Source organism: Neoarius graeffei, chromosome 18 (assembly GCF_027579695.1).
Source record: "Neoarius graeffei isolate fNeoGra1 chromosome 18, fNeoGra1.pri, whole genome shotgun sequence".
Lineage (NCBI taxonomy): Eukaryota > Metazoa > Chordata > Actinopteri > Siluriformes > Ariidae > Neoarius > Neoarius graeffei.
The window spans coordinates 60,312,769-60,327,541 of NC_083586.1; the positions used below are offsets into that span (position 1 = coordinate 60,312,769).

At 40.7% G+C, this 14,773-nt stretch overlaps 1 protein-coding gene across 2 annotated transcripts in view; it reads left to right on the forward strand.

Annotated features, from left to right (window-relative positions):
* Positions 1 to 14,773, forward strand: part of tsc2 (TSC complex subunit 2) — a 94,980-nt gene that overhangs the window by 60,116 nt on the left and 20,091 nt on the right. For both annotated transcript variants that reach the window (XM_060899134.1, XM_060899135.1), the window contains 2 exons: positions 3,285 to 3,527; positions 10,222 to 10,431. In XM_060899134.1, coding sequence (XP_060755117.1) covers positions 3,285 to 3,527; positions 10,222 to 10,431 — 453 coding nt within the window. The remainder of the gene's footprint in view (positions 1 to 3,284; positions 3,528 to 10,221; positions 10,432 to 14,773) is intronic.

Below are 14,773 nucleotides of genomic sequence, written 5' to 3' on the forward strand. Positions count from 1 at the left end.
GGCGTGTGTGGGCATGTGAGGACACTCCTCCTCACCAATCAGTGCACAGGGGAGTGTCTGCTCACGCCCCTAGCCCCACTCGGCTTGGTTTGGCTTGCTTCAGCCCCACTCCAAAACGGTGCGAGTTTTAGGGGCTAAGCAGGGCTGAAGCGAGCCGAGTCGTGCTGTTCTTTGGTAGTCAAAATGCGAGCCGTGTCGGGCTGAAGTGAGCTGAAAAAGGGTAGTGGAAAAGGGCCATTAGGCCACTGTTGGATTTCTGAAGAAGAACAGGGTGAAAGTGATTCAGTGGCCAAGTACGTCTCCTGATCTGAACCCAATCGAACACCTATTGGGAATTCTGAAGAGACAAGTTGAGCATCACTCTCCATCCAGCATCCAGTCACTAAAAGAGGTCGTTGTTGAAGAATGGAAAAAGATTGATGTTGCAAAATGTCGCCAACTTGTTCATTCCATGCCTAGAAGACTTGGTGCTGTCATTAAAAATCATGGAGGCCATACAAAGTACTAGATGTAGTAGTTTTTGTTGTGGGGTGTACTCATTTTTGCACCACCCTAATTTGAGTAAAACTGAAAAAATCTGTAATCTAAGTTTATATTATTAACCTGACTTTCACGTTATAAGTTAAACAGATATATATAAAATGGGTCTGTCTCAGAAACTGGGTACTGTGGGGGTCCCCCACTAAATACACTCAGTCAATAAACTATACGGTTTTGAATGGTGATGTTGGTTTTAATTTGAAATAAAATGATGAAAGAAATAATACAGATAAACTAAATCTTTGATGTGAATATTCAGAATTTGGCAAAAATTCTGCAAATTAGTGGAAAAATAGCGGCTTGATCTGGGACATGATAAATGGTTGACTACATCGCATTCCCTTAAAAAGGTTGTAGTCCACTGAAAAGTCTACAGTTATCACTGATTGTATTTTAAGTTGTAACTTTATGCACCTAAGGATTGGTGCGCTCACAGAATAATCATAACCGTAATAAAACATCATGCGAAATATTTGATCACCGTTATAACTCCATTTTCCGCAAACCCAAAACCAATACGATCGTGTGTTTTGATCTAAACGGAAAGCCTCAGGGTCAAGGTCACGACCTCACCAAAAGTAGGAATTTAAAATCACTACGCCATATAAACATTGTTATAAATCTGCGATGTTGTTTTTTAAAACGAAAGCTGAAAGTTAGGTATAGAATATGTTTCTTACAGAATATGTTACGATGGTAGCTGGTCTTGTATGAATTTCTGAGCTATAAAATGAGTTGTGGTCTATTTTTTACCGTAGCGTGTTATTTGTGTGCGGGGAAGGATACACATTAACAATCTGCATGTGTAGAATGGAATTTTCCACTCCGACAGTTAGAAGTTGATCGCGCTTCCATTTGCGGTGTCTCTGTTACGCGGGTGATCTGTTCGGACGTTATCACTGAAAAGGGGAGTTTTGACGGTTTTATTTTGTTTTAGTCTTGCAGTATAAGGCAACAGAATGTTTCTTTTTCATCTTACTTTCATATTTCGTAGTGTTTGCGTATTTTTGGCCAATATTTTGCAACCATGGTCAATTTAGATCGAACTTTTGATAGAATCTACGGCCAGTCGTTTTGCCCCGCCCCCGCCTCGCGCTCCGTCCGGTGCGGTAGTGATGTCCCGTTGCTCGCGCGCCGCAGCAGAGACCCGCGCGACCTTCAGCCGGTACAGTCGCTGTTCTTTTACCACTGCCGTTATTCTCATCTTTCCGGTGTGTTCTTGATTTTTCCATTGTTTCCTATTTCGCCATATCAAATACCCAAACTGTATCATATTATTCATATTTAAGTGAATCATCAATTCAGTCATCATAACTTGGCATTTTTAACCCAAGCAATCAAAAAGAGGAAATTTATTCAATATTTTTCACTCATCTGTGAAGGAGGGGCTTTAATTCTTCATGATGGAGTTATTTTATATGGAAATCAATTTTACAAAAGCATTTGAATTCATCTCATCTCATCTCATTATCTGTAGCCGCTTTATCCTGTTCTACAGGGTCGCAGGCAAGCTGGAGCCTATCCCAGCTGACTACGGGCGAAAGGCGGGGTACACCCTGGACAAGTCGCCAGGTCATCACAGGGCTGACACATAGACACAGACAACCATTCACACTCACATTCACACCTACGGTCAATTTAGAGTCACCAGTTAACCTAACCTGCATGTCTTTGGACTGTGGGGGAAACCGGAGCACCCGGAGGAAACCCACACGGACACGGGGAGAACATGCAAACTCCACACAGAAAGGCCCTCGCCGGCCACGGGGCTCGAACCCGGACCTTCTTGCTGTGAGGCGACAGCGCTAACCACTACACCACCGTGCCGCCCTAGCATTTGAATTGTAATTAAAAAAAAATTTCCACAGTGGAGGCCAGATAAAGCAAGATACTATCTTTATTCTTATTAAACATGACAAAAGAAACATTGAGTGTTAGGGAAATGCAAAAAAGAATTTATTTATTTTTTTTACCATAATGTCCCAAATGAGAGAGCAGTTTCTGAGACGGACCCATATAAACACCCCCCCCCCCCCCCCCCCTTCTTCTTTGGGCATACCTGCACTAGTAGGACCGTGTTGTGCCCGAGCAGGTTGTTTAACCCCCTCAAGTCTAGTTTGTTTGACTAGTGTGAGCGTCGTGCCCGAGCACGCCATCAGTGTGATCACTAACTGTGCCCAAGCACACAACTCGAACGCTATGATGTGCACTTTTCTATTCATTTGAGAATATTCAGGTTAATAGCAACAGGTTTGGTTATATAAGAACGCAGATTGTAGGCAAATTGGGGAGGGGGGAGGGGGGGAGAGTCCTACTCGGGCACAGTACAAGGCGAACGTTCCTAGTGTGAGCGCACACGGAGTACGCATCCAGGCTTGGTTAAGATTCTACAAAGGATTACCCGAATAAGAGAAATCTGATTAGCAGTGTACATGCAGTAAATAATCTGATTTATTGGGCTACAATCAGTTTTCATGAAATATCATAAGCTGTATTAGTATATTTGACTTCCTCAGTAATCTTACTGCCCACGTCTGATTATCCTGTTCTTATTGTGGAGATAAACGCAGCATGGCCGTGTTCCAGATAGCTGTTTCTTTCTTTTTAACAATGGGAAGCACTGTGTTTCTGTTGAGTTGTGAAGTAACACTTCCTCTTTTTCTCTTTCTCTCTCTCTCTCTCTCTCTCTCTCTCTCTCGTGTGTGTGTGTGTGTTTGTGTGTGTGTGTGTGTGTGTGTTCTCAGGCGGTCATGCCCTGCGTGCAGGACCGGTGCAGAGTCTCAGTCCCCTGGTTTCTCCCTCTGAGGGGGAGTTCGGCTCTCCCCTGGAAGGTCTGAACTGTCCTCGGGGGGATGACGAGCTCCCACAGTGCTCCTCCTCTTCCTCTTCACACGCGGCTCCGCCCCTCCGAGACAAGAGCGGCCTGGCCGAGTTTGTACCCGTGCTCACCCAGGGCTGGGCTCAGATCTTCATACGCAGACCATCAGGTCAGAAGCTGTGTGTGTGTGTGTTTGATGGTGCAAATGTCTTTGCTGATTTAAAGAAGGAGTCTCCAGTGTCAGCACTTTTTAACAAAAGTGACTTCCTCTTGTAGAAAAATCAATTGCAAAGAAATAACGCATCACGCCGAGTGTTTTCTCTCTTAGTTGTGTAACGTAAACTTGCAGAAAAATGAATCTCTTCATACTGCTAAAGGAGATGTACATTAAAGTTTAGTAAAACCCGTCTAACTTCCCAATTATTGCTGAACTGTTTTACTGCGAATGTAAAACCCTTTTTGAGCGATCAAATGAAACTTTTATTCAGACACATCAGAGTATTCTCTCATCTACTCACTTTTTCAGCAAATACACATTTCTCACTTTCAACCCTCCTTTCTCTTTTTTTTTCTCTTTCATTTCTGACTTCTGTTACACCTCCTCCACCCCAGTCTCTCTCTCTCTCTCTCTTGCTGTTTCTCTGATTCTCTCTTTACTCACTCACTTTTTCTGTGTGATCATGTGACCGAGCATCTCTGTGGTATTGTCTCTCTCTCTCTCTTTTTCTCTGGATGAATGTGCGATCATGTGACCAACAGCTGTGTGTGCAGATTCGAGTACGCAGAATCTGGTTTCTCCGGACTTATTAGTCAAAAAAAGGCGCTAGACCATGACTCATGACAAGTGTGTGTGCGCATGAGTGTGTGCACATACGCATGCAGTAAATTTGGATTACCGCCAAAGCCTGGACTGTTTTACTTCATGTCGTAGTATTATTATTATTATTATTAGGGCCCGAGCACCGTTCGGTGCGAAGACCCTATTGTTTTTCGAAGGATTATTATTATTATTATTATTATTATTATTATTATTATTATTCTGTCGCGCTTGGCTTTTTTTTTTTTTGAAGCATTTCCCATGCACGAAAACTCATGAAATTTGATACACACATCAGTCATTGTAACCGCTTCTCAGCCACAGACATTTGGGCCCAGGCGTGGCCCAGGGACTTCATAGCGCCCCTTTTTCCATTTCCCATTGAAATGAGTGGGTAGAACTTTGGAGTGATGTCACACCCAACAGGAAGTGAAGTAATTGGGCTTATATGCGTTTGGACACATGGTCATTTTTAACGTACTCCTCCTAGACGGTTCATCAGATTCATGTCAAACTTGGCAGACATGATGCCAAGATATTGCTGATGTTGAATTGCGAAGGGATTTTTGATGTGTTGTAATATGTTGAAATGGCAATATTATGAATTTTAATACTCGCCACATAAACATGAAATGTGTCATGAAGTCATAATACATTTAATGATTTGGCTGAAACCTTTCAGGTTATTAGAGAATGTGATTATTATGACATCTAGCCGCCCAGTACGCCTGTCTGGTATAGCGTCACCAGCTGGCCAAGGAAAGAATAGGGTTTTGAATATGTGTGTTTTGACACATGATGAATTTTAACATGCTCCTCATAGACGGTTCATGAGATTCGTGTGAAATTCGTTATACGTGATGCCAAGATGTCGCTGATATTAAATTGCGAAGGGATTTTTGATATCTTGTAATCTGATTCTGATACTCTTTAACCGTTATGGCATCTTTATTAACAATCACAATCTTACACTTTCTCTAGTCGCGGTGGGGAGAACTCCGCACTCTTTTCATCTCTTTACAAACATAACACGCCTGGGCATGTCCCAAACAAAATGTGGTGTCACAACATGAGTTTCAGGCTTGTGACTTGTAACCCACTGTGGTGAAAACAAAACACTACACCTCATTAAACTGCATTACTATCACGTATTGTAACTTTACAAAATATTGGATATCGTGAGTCTGATGATATAACATATACAATTCTGTGCACACTCAGACACACACAGTCATATGCATATTTATGCATACACTCACAAGTACGCACTCACATGCACACGCAACATCTATGAGCACACACACACTCTCTCTCTCTCTCTCTCTCTCTCTCTCTCTCTCTCTCTCTCTCCCTCCCTCCAACAAACACACACACACACAATAATAGTGACCTGCCATCATTGTGTGTTTTGTTGCAGACATATGAAAACTCTGCATGTACACACACGCACACACTGCAGACACAGGAAAGCTAAGATGACTTAAGATTACAGCGTGAGATAGAGATAAGGAGGAGACACATGTATAGTTTTGTACATATATAAATGTACATTTTCACACCACAGAAACACACACACACACACACACACACACACACACACACACACACACACACACACAGTCTTTGTCTGTCTATCTCTCATCCATCAAGCAGTCATGGCATTTGCAACATGCACATCACCTTTGAACATTTGATGAATATATGACATGACTGTTTTGATGGGTGGCGGAATGTCCTGGGTTGCGGAACCACACATGCGAGGGCCCGTCAAGGCCGCTAGCAGCTTTATTATTATTATTATTATTATTATTATTATTATTATTAGTAGTAGTAGTCGTCGTCATCATTGTCAACAAATCCCCAGTCAAGCTTCTAGTACAGAAATCTAAAGTCCCAGGTATAGATAGAAAAGGTCCTAGATCAAGACCCAAGTGCAGACAAGTCCTAGATTAACCCCCAGATATAGCCAAACAAGTCCCCAATCAATCCTCAAGTACAAAGTCCTGTATCAAGCCCAAGTAAAAGTACTGAGTCCCAGATCAAATGCCAAGTACACTTGTACAAAATCCTAAATTAAGCCCAGAATACAAAATCCCAAATCAAGCCCCAAGTACTGACCAAAAAGTCCTAGGCCAAGCTCCAAGTGCACAGTCCTAAATCAAGCCACAAATACAGCTGGACAAGTCCCAGATCAAGCCCCAAGTACCACTACTACTTTTGGCTGCTCCTGTTAGGGGTCGCCACAGCGAATCTGTTCCGCATATTTGATTTGGCATAGGTTTTACACTGGATGCCCTTCCTGCCTCAACCCTCCCCAGCACGAAGTATGCGCTGTATTGTACAACCCCAGTGGCTGGGTGTTTGACCTAATCTGCATATCTCTTGAACTGTGGGGGAACCCAGAGGAAACCCACACAGACATGGGGAGAACATGCAAACTCCACTCAGAAAGGCCCCTGTCAGCCATGGGGTTCGAACCTGGAACCATTACACCACTGTCAAAGTCCCTCTCATACCAGAATCTAGTCTTCCCAGGCAGTCTCCTGTCCCAGTACTAACCAACCTTTTAAGGTGTATGGGTGCGGCACCTATCTCCGTTTCAGTAGCCCTTGGCCTCTCACCCATACAGCTAGGGTTACGGGGGGGCATGTTCTCTGGTAACCGCAAGAGTTTGACTTCCCTGCTTGCATATTGCAGCATGCCTTGCCGGATGGTAGTAGGTACCATTTTTATGATGGTCTTTGGTATGACCTGACTGCGAGTAGACCTCGCGATCTCCCAGTCCAGAGGTGGACACGCTAACCACTAGGCCAACTCGTGGTACTACACCACTGTGCTACCCTGAATCAAGCCCAAGTAAAGACCGAGAAGTCCCAGATCGAATGCCAAGTATAGATATACAGTATCCCAGATCAAGCCTAGAATACAAAATCCTGGTCAAGCCCCAGTTATTGACCAATAAGTCCCAGGCCAAGCTCAGAGTGTGCAGTCCTAAAGCAAGCCACAAATACAGCTGGACAAGTCCCAGATCAAGCCCCAAGTACATGCATCTAAAATCCCAGATCAAGCCCCAACTACAGATAAAGAAGTCCCAAGTGCAAAGTCAAGCCATAAATGCAGCTAGACAGCCAGACAGATCCCGTATCAAACCCTGAATACAGACAAACAAGTTCCAGATCAAACCCCCAGAACAGATAAGTCCCAAATCAAGCCCCGAGTGCAGACGTGTCCCAAGTGCAAAGACCTGAATCAAGTCTCAAGCACAGACAAAAAAATGGTACAAATCCCAGATACAGGCAAGTCAGGAATCAAGTCAGTCGGGCCCAGGTCCTAAAATAAATCTAATGGAAGAAATGTTACTGGATGCTCCAAATTTAATTTGATGATCTAGATGTTTCTACACGTGACAAGTTTACAATAGGAGAGCAAATGGGGGTGGATGGGAAGAGGAGTTCAGAGAAGTCTGACTTCATAAGCCACTTATACTCCAAAGTGCACTCGTGGAAAGGCTGGAGGTGTGTCAGGTGATAAAGTGTACAGCCAGTTATATGAAATGATGTTTTCAATTGCAAACCCAAAGCATAGCCGACATAAAAAGAAGAGGCTTTTAGTTAGCCTGAGGGGCCATCTAAATTGGCCCTTATTATGGCTAGCTAAGTGGTTGGACATACTCGTGCTTCTCTAAAATTAAGTATGACATCTAAACCTTCAAGCAAATGTTTTCCCTTTTATCCCAAACATGGTTGATCAGCCAAGGCATGTTTAATATCCTTGTTTTTGGGTTTTTATTTATTTTGTTTTTCTTTTGATCTCAACAGAACTAATTATCATTAGCATAATTTTCTGGTGAGTTCTAATTAAACTTTGGCAGGTGAGGTCTGAAGGAGGCTTACAACTGTGCTAATGAAAATAGTGATTCTGGATATTCAGGATGGCCACCCTGATAATGTTAGTGTTTAGATATAGTTTGAGTATTTATGACATTTTACTGAGGAACTGGATGCAGTTTGAAGCGGATGTTTACGGAGAAGCTTCGGAATAACTGGAATTAGCTAGGAAAGCATACAGGACGCCACATGTATTTTGGATGATTTGATATTTAGTGTAAGGGAATTTTTATTTTTGGCTGACCCATTGCTTTTAAACCTGACCCAGTTTAACTGGGACTGGATGAGGCGACTGATCGATTTTAATGCGAGGCCAGTTGAGATGACGGTTGCCTGCATTACCTGTGCAGAAAGGTTTCTTACAGCAGAGACTCAGATTGTTTTGCAGGTCAAGGGGCCCACAGGGCCCCTCCTGGGAAAAAAAACAGGGGCCCATTTCTACAATGGGGGGCCCAGTGATTATCCTTCAGCTGAAGTGAACCTAGTGAGCGAAGCGAGCCCAATGAACAGCTGGGGCAGCCCAGGGCTGTTTTTTTTTTTTTCTTCTCAATTCTGTTTTTTTTTTTGTATTAGAAGCCATATGAAGCAATGTAGATGACAAAAATCAATGCTTCAACCAAATGTATTGAGATATTGTTTAATCAGTGGCAATATTTTGGAATTCAACCACAGGCCACTATATATCACATCTATATTATCTCCTTCTTGTAAATTATAGTACAAGAATGGGTTTGGTTTTTGCATGCTGTGACGGTCTAATTCTGCTCGTCTCTAATCATCTCTACTTCTAATTTCGTTAATGTATTTTATTAACTTGTTTTCAGTTTGGTGTAGGTCTATAGTAGTAGTAGTCACCAGTGGTAATGGTTGCTGTTGTAGTAGTTGATGTTGCAGTAGTTGTTGTTGTTGTTGTAAATCTAGTATGACTAATTACCTTGGGTATCAGGGGTATCAGTTTTTCAGGTGAATGTACTCTCTTTCTGCCGAAGAATGACAAAATAGATGTATTTTTTTCTTTTTTTTTTTCTTATCCATGTTTTCTTGTCTCTTTCGAATATTCATACATAGACCGTAAGATGCCACCTAGCGAAAGACTTGGATCAGGTTTTACTCGCTTGGGACGCTACAAATGGGGCGGCGTAAATACACGAACGGGTCCGATGTATATTCAATATGGCAGCGGTCAAAACAAATTCATCCGATGCTGAAATCTGTTGAATATCCAGATAATTATGTTGGAAGTTGCGTATTTGTGCAAGATTTTCGATATTGAGACCATGAAGTCAAGTAATACACCACAAAACGTTCCAAATAGGGTATAAAATGCTCGCGTCCATATTGGCCCCTGCCCCTGTCGACAATGCATTCATTATTCGAAATAGTGCGTCTTAGACGTGGGCGTGCCAACAATCTTAGTCTCTGTTACAGAATCCAAGATTTGATGGGAATGAATTTCATGAAAGTGTGTCTGCTTTCTTTGGCTTCAGTAATGTATGGGTTTAATCTGTTGTTGCATTAGTGCTATTATTGATCCTTATGTTACCACAAGTTGGCCTAGTGGTTAGCATGTCTGCCTCTTGATTGGGAGATCGCGAGTTCTACTTGTGGTCAGGTCATACCAAAGGCCATCATAAAAATGGTACCTGCTGCCGTCTGGCAAGGCACGCTGCAATACAGATGGGAGACAAACTCTTGCGATTACCACAGAACTAGTCCTTCTCTGTAACCCTAGCTGTATAGGCAAGAGACAGCAGGGCACAGAGCTTTCTCTTACAAAACCCCACAGTTATGGAACAGCCTTGGAATTAGAGTTTGGGACTCAGACACAGTCTCAATGCCTGTGTTGAAAGCATGTTTACTCAAGCATTTTTCTTGGGTAAGGGCACAGATCTTGGGAATCAAGCGTTTTGGGATGTTTGGATGCTATCTGGTTAGAACCTTATTCACCCACTGCTGCTGAAGGTGGCCCTGCATGGATATCCTACAGATCACCATTAAGATGGCGGTGATTGTTCTTCAGATAACCTAAAGGCAGCAACTGCTAACAACACTCAACCAGTTACACTCAGGTTTCAATCACTGAACAGTTGATCACTTCAGTTTGATGCCAGAGACTTGGTGTCTATCATGTGTGTGTGTGTGTGTGTGTGCACGCGCAGGAAACACCAGCTGGCTGATGTGTCTGGAGAACCCGCCAAGTCCGTTCTCGTCGGAGCTGGGAAATATGCCCCTGCAGGAGCTTTCCAGTGTGCTCATGGCTATGGATGGGGTAAGAGAACCCCAGACTGACACTCCTTCAGCCTCCTCTGCCCCTTCTGATGCCCCCCAGCGTCATAACAAACCCACCCTCATCCAGCGCTCCAACACGGGTGAGGGTGCACCACATACACACTTCTCTTTCTCACCACCAGGGTTTTTAACATTTAAAGAAGAAAAAAGCATACAAAAACATTTTTAAAAAATGAATTGAATATTAAATTTATTGCAAGTAATATGTCTAAAACTGATTAATGTAAATTATTTTCTAGCAAAAATTAAGCAGATACCTACGTTTTTAGATAAAACAGACCTTTATTGATTTGTAGTTTGAGGAAAAATTAAACCCTTATAATAAAGCCTTGAAAGACGGAGCCCAGTGAGAAGCAGTGTTGCAAAACATGAAACACAAAAATTAGTCAAATCAACTGCCAAAATTAATCTTTTATTTATAAATTTAACTTACGAATTATATAAATTTGTAAATTAACTTACCTAAATAAAACCCCTGAAATTTGTGGGAAATTCACTAAACCTTAAAATAAGAAACTCTTTGAGAAACTCACAAAGTTTGAAGTCAAAGCTTTTAAAATAATCAAAAACCTTGAAGAATTGAATTAACTTGCAGGATTGTAAAATAATCAACTTACAACGTTGCTAAAATATGGAGTAAAGGTAATAGAAGTGGGAGCTTCACTAAACCATCGACAAGAAACTCAAAATTGTAAAATGCAAACCTCGTAAGGTTTTAACAATAGGGGGGAAAAAACCATAAATTTATAATTTTTAAAAGGTAAAGATGGAAAGAACTGAAGTGGTTGGACCTCTCTCAACGAAGAGAACTCCATCACTGTGTCTGCGTGTAGAACAAAGTAGCTGAAGATACAGCAAGTTTCTCTAAAGGCACAGGTTTCCACAAGTACAATACGCACAATAAAAATATGCTGAAAATTGTTCAATCCAACATGGACTGGGGTCTGTTCAGATCCCAAATCTCGTGTCTACACAGCTGGAACTCTTTACCGGTTGACATCATTGTCAACTCTTAAGAAATTTAAGAGCGGTAGAAAGTTCCTTCATAGTAAATAATTAGGCTTTGTGTGTGGGGGTGTGTTATTTAATTATTTAAAAAAAAAAAAAATATATATATATATATATATATATATATATATATATATATATATATATATATAATTATTATTATTATTATTTTTTTTTTAACTACTCACATTCTGAAATCAACTCCTTTCAGAATTTTTGGAGGAATTTCACAAAACTTGGCAGGATTCTTTGTTATATGTCGGTAATACACACATTGTAATTTTGTTCAATTCAGTCGCATTTTACCAGAGTTCCAGCCCTTGATTTATTTAAATTATACTTTGACAATTTCATGAGTGTGTTTTCTTTCTGAAATCAGCTCCTCTCTGTTTTTGGAGGAATTTCACCAAACTTCGTAAAAGGCTTTTTTTTATATGTTGGTAATACACATAGTTTTGTTTAATTCGGTCGCGTTTTCCCCGAGTTCCAGCCCTGATTAACAATCTTGTACTTTGACAATTTCATGAAGGTGTTTTTTGCCTTCTGACATCAACTCCTCTCATAATTTTTGGACTAATTTCTCGGAGCTTGGCAGAAGGCCTTGTTATATGACGGTAATACGCAGATTGCGATTTAAATTTCGTTTGTGAAAATTTTCCCAGAGTTTTGACCTTTTGATAAAATAACTTGTACTTTGACAATTTCATGAGGGTGTACGTTCTTCTGAAATCAACTCCTCTCACAATTTGTGGAGGAATTTCACCAAACTTGGCAGAAGGCTTTGTTATATGACAGTTATACGCAGATTGAAATTTCATTTAATTTGGGCAAATTTTCCCAGAGTTACGCCCTTGATTATTAACAAACTTGTACTTTGGCAATTTCATCAAGGTGTGCTTGCTTTCTGAAATCAACTTCCCTCACAGTTTTTATCCCCCGCTGGCCGAAAGGCCCGAAGGGGGATTATGTCGTGGCGATGTCTGTTCGTCCCAGGAAGGGTACTCGCCTTCTGAAATCAACTCCTCTCACGGTTTTTGGAGGAATTTCACCATTTTTGACAGGATTCTTTGTTATGTCAGTAATATGCAGATGGAAATTTCATTCAATTCGGTCTTATTTTACCAGAGTTATGGCCAAGTTGCCAGCGGGGGATATTGTGTTCTCAGAGTGCTCTTGTTAATGATTATGTATTTTATTTTTATGTATATACATTTTTTTTTTTTCAATTTTTCCAGAGCCCTACTGAAAATCATACTGTATGATGGGTTGTTTTACAATCAGGGGACAAAGTTTGTGTCACAGGGGTCCAAAATTCAAATTGACTCAAACTGGTTCTTATACCAGTTTTTAAGTGAAGGACAAGTTAAAGAACAGATAGGCATGTGTAATAGTTTGTATTATAACAAGATGAAGTGTAGCTTTAAGCAGGGCTGGGAGAAACAAATGAAGTGATTCTCGGAGAGGACTTTTTTTTTTTTTGACAATTCAGAATCCGCTACTTCCATAGTGCTTTTAAATATAAGGCTGTAAGCTTTGTGTTAGTTGTCTCTAATATTTATGTCCCAATATCTTGACCACATTTTAGGATGAAAATAATCATTTTAGATATGTTATTTTATATTGAAAAATTAGCTGTCTCGGAGAGGACTTTTTTTTGACACAATTACAAACTAATTTGATCAAAATAGTCTGAAAACTTACTGGCATTCAACATTAAAACTTAACTATGTTTCCAATGATATGGAACCAAATATTTGTTTTATGGTATAAAGAATGATTTAAGTGCATCCCTTTTGGAGCTACCTGTGGTCAAAAAAGCACTTTTTCTAAATGACACGAGTAATTTTGCTAAATATGACACATATTGCCATACATTCACCAAAAATAACGTTATCACCAAATTTTTTTTTTCCATGGTAAATAGAGCGATCACAGGGCGACAATAAACAACCAAGTTTATTTAGTCAAGCCTTTTGATATTGAAGATAATAAGTGTTAAATGTGATTTTAGCTGGCGTACCCTGATTGTAAAACAATCCTTATATAGGTGTTCTGAATAAAGATTCTTTCTACTAAAAGTCGGAAGCTCACTAAACCTTAACTTCCTAAGGCCCAAGCTGTTTTTTTACATGCATTTTTTTTCTCTTTGCTATTTGGGCTTATTAGAACCTGATTAGAATAAAAACTAAGCATCATCTTTTGATAAGATGTACTTTTAGAGAAAAAGTATGTCCACATATGTGGATTCTTGTTCCGAATTTCTAAAAAGTGCTGTCCACGCATGTGACCGCTAAGCCCTAGGAGGTTAAAAAATAAAGTATTAAATAAGGTAAAAATTGTGATTTAAAGTGGCAAAATAAGAATATTTTTCTTAAATTTCAGTTGTATTATAGTGTTTTAAACTCAAACACGAAGGCTGCATGTAAATAAAACATGACAAGCATGAAGCAGGTTAATAATATGAACGTGGCTGGTGCTGAGCTCTCACACCGAGGAGATCTGCAGCATGTCGAGCGGTGTACCGGTACGTCTGAAGCCTGACTGCGATTCAGATCTTTAAATGTTGACGCCATTTCATGATCCTTTTAAAGAACTGAATGTACAGAGACTTTTTCAGGAGGGGAAAAAAAAAACCCCAAGGTTTAACACTGACATTTTTTCAGGTGCTGAAGGTTTCATCAGGAAAATGTTCGTGTGTGTGGTGTGCGTGCTCTTTACATTTTCCACGGTGAAAATTGTAGGCCAGTATATAAGGTCACTTCACCTCGTCTGTCAGCTGTCTGTTTTCTCGCTGTCAGTGTCTTTACCTTGTCTTGTGTCCTTTTTTTAAAACTGCCTTTTCATCCCAGTTTCTGCACACAGCATCTGGTGGGGTTTGAGGTTTGATGCTTTTTTTTTTTTTTTTCCCCTTTTTTTTTTGGTTAACATTGACTTGTTCTTGTTGGATGTGTCGCTGCAGTGGGCTCTCTCTGCTTTGTCTGCTCCTCCAATCAGCCAGGCAGGTTACGTAGGAGTATATCCTGGGCAGGTATAATCTTACCTGTAACTTCATTATGAGTGTGTTAGATCTTTTTGCTATTAACACTACTTAATGAGAGAGCATTGTTACAGGTAAAACAATCCAACAATCGGAATCAGTGTCCAACTAACCAGTAGGGCTGAAAATGTAATCAGGGTAATCGACCTACCTCCATGAAATTGGCACTTCATGTGATGAGAACGTTGTTAAAAGTATTTCGATTCGTTTGTTCACGCATGTTAGGTTTTTTTCCATCTCTGGCCCTCACCATCTCGAGATCAGTCCCCTCGTGTCACCCAGACGTCTGGGGGTGAGTCGCAGAAAAAAGAAAGGAACCCCACAATCCTTAGTTCGCAGTCTTTATTCGCAAGTCCCCCCATGGTGGCACGAAGGAA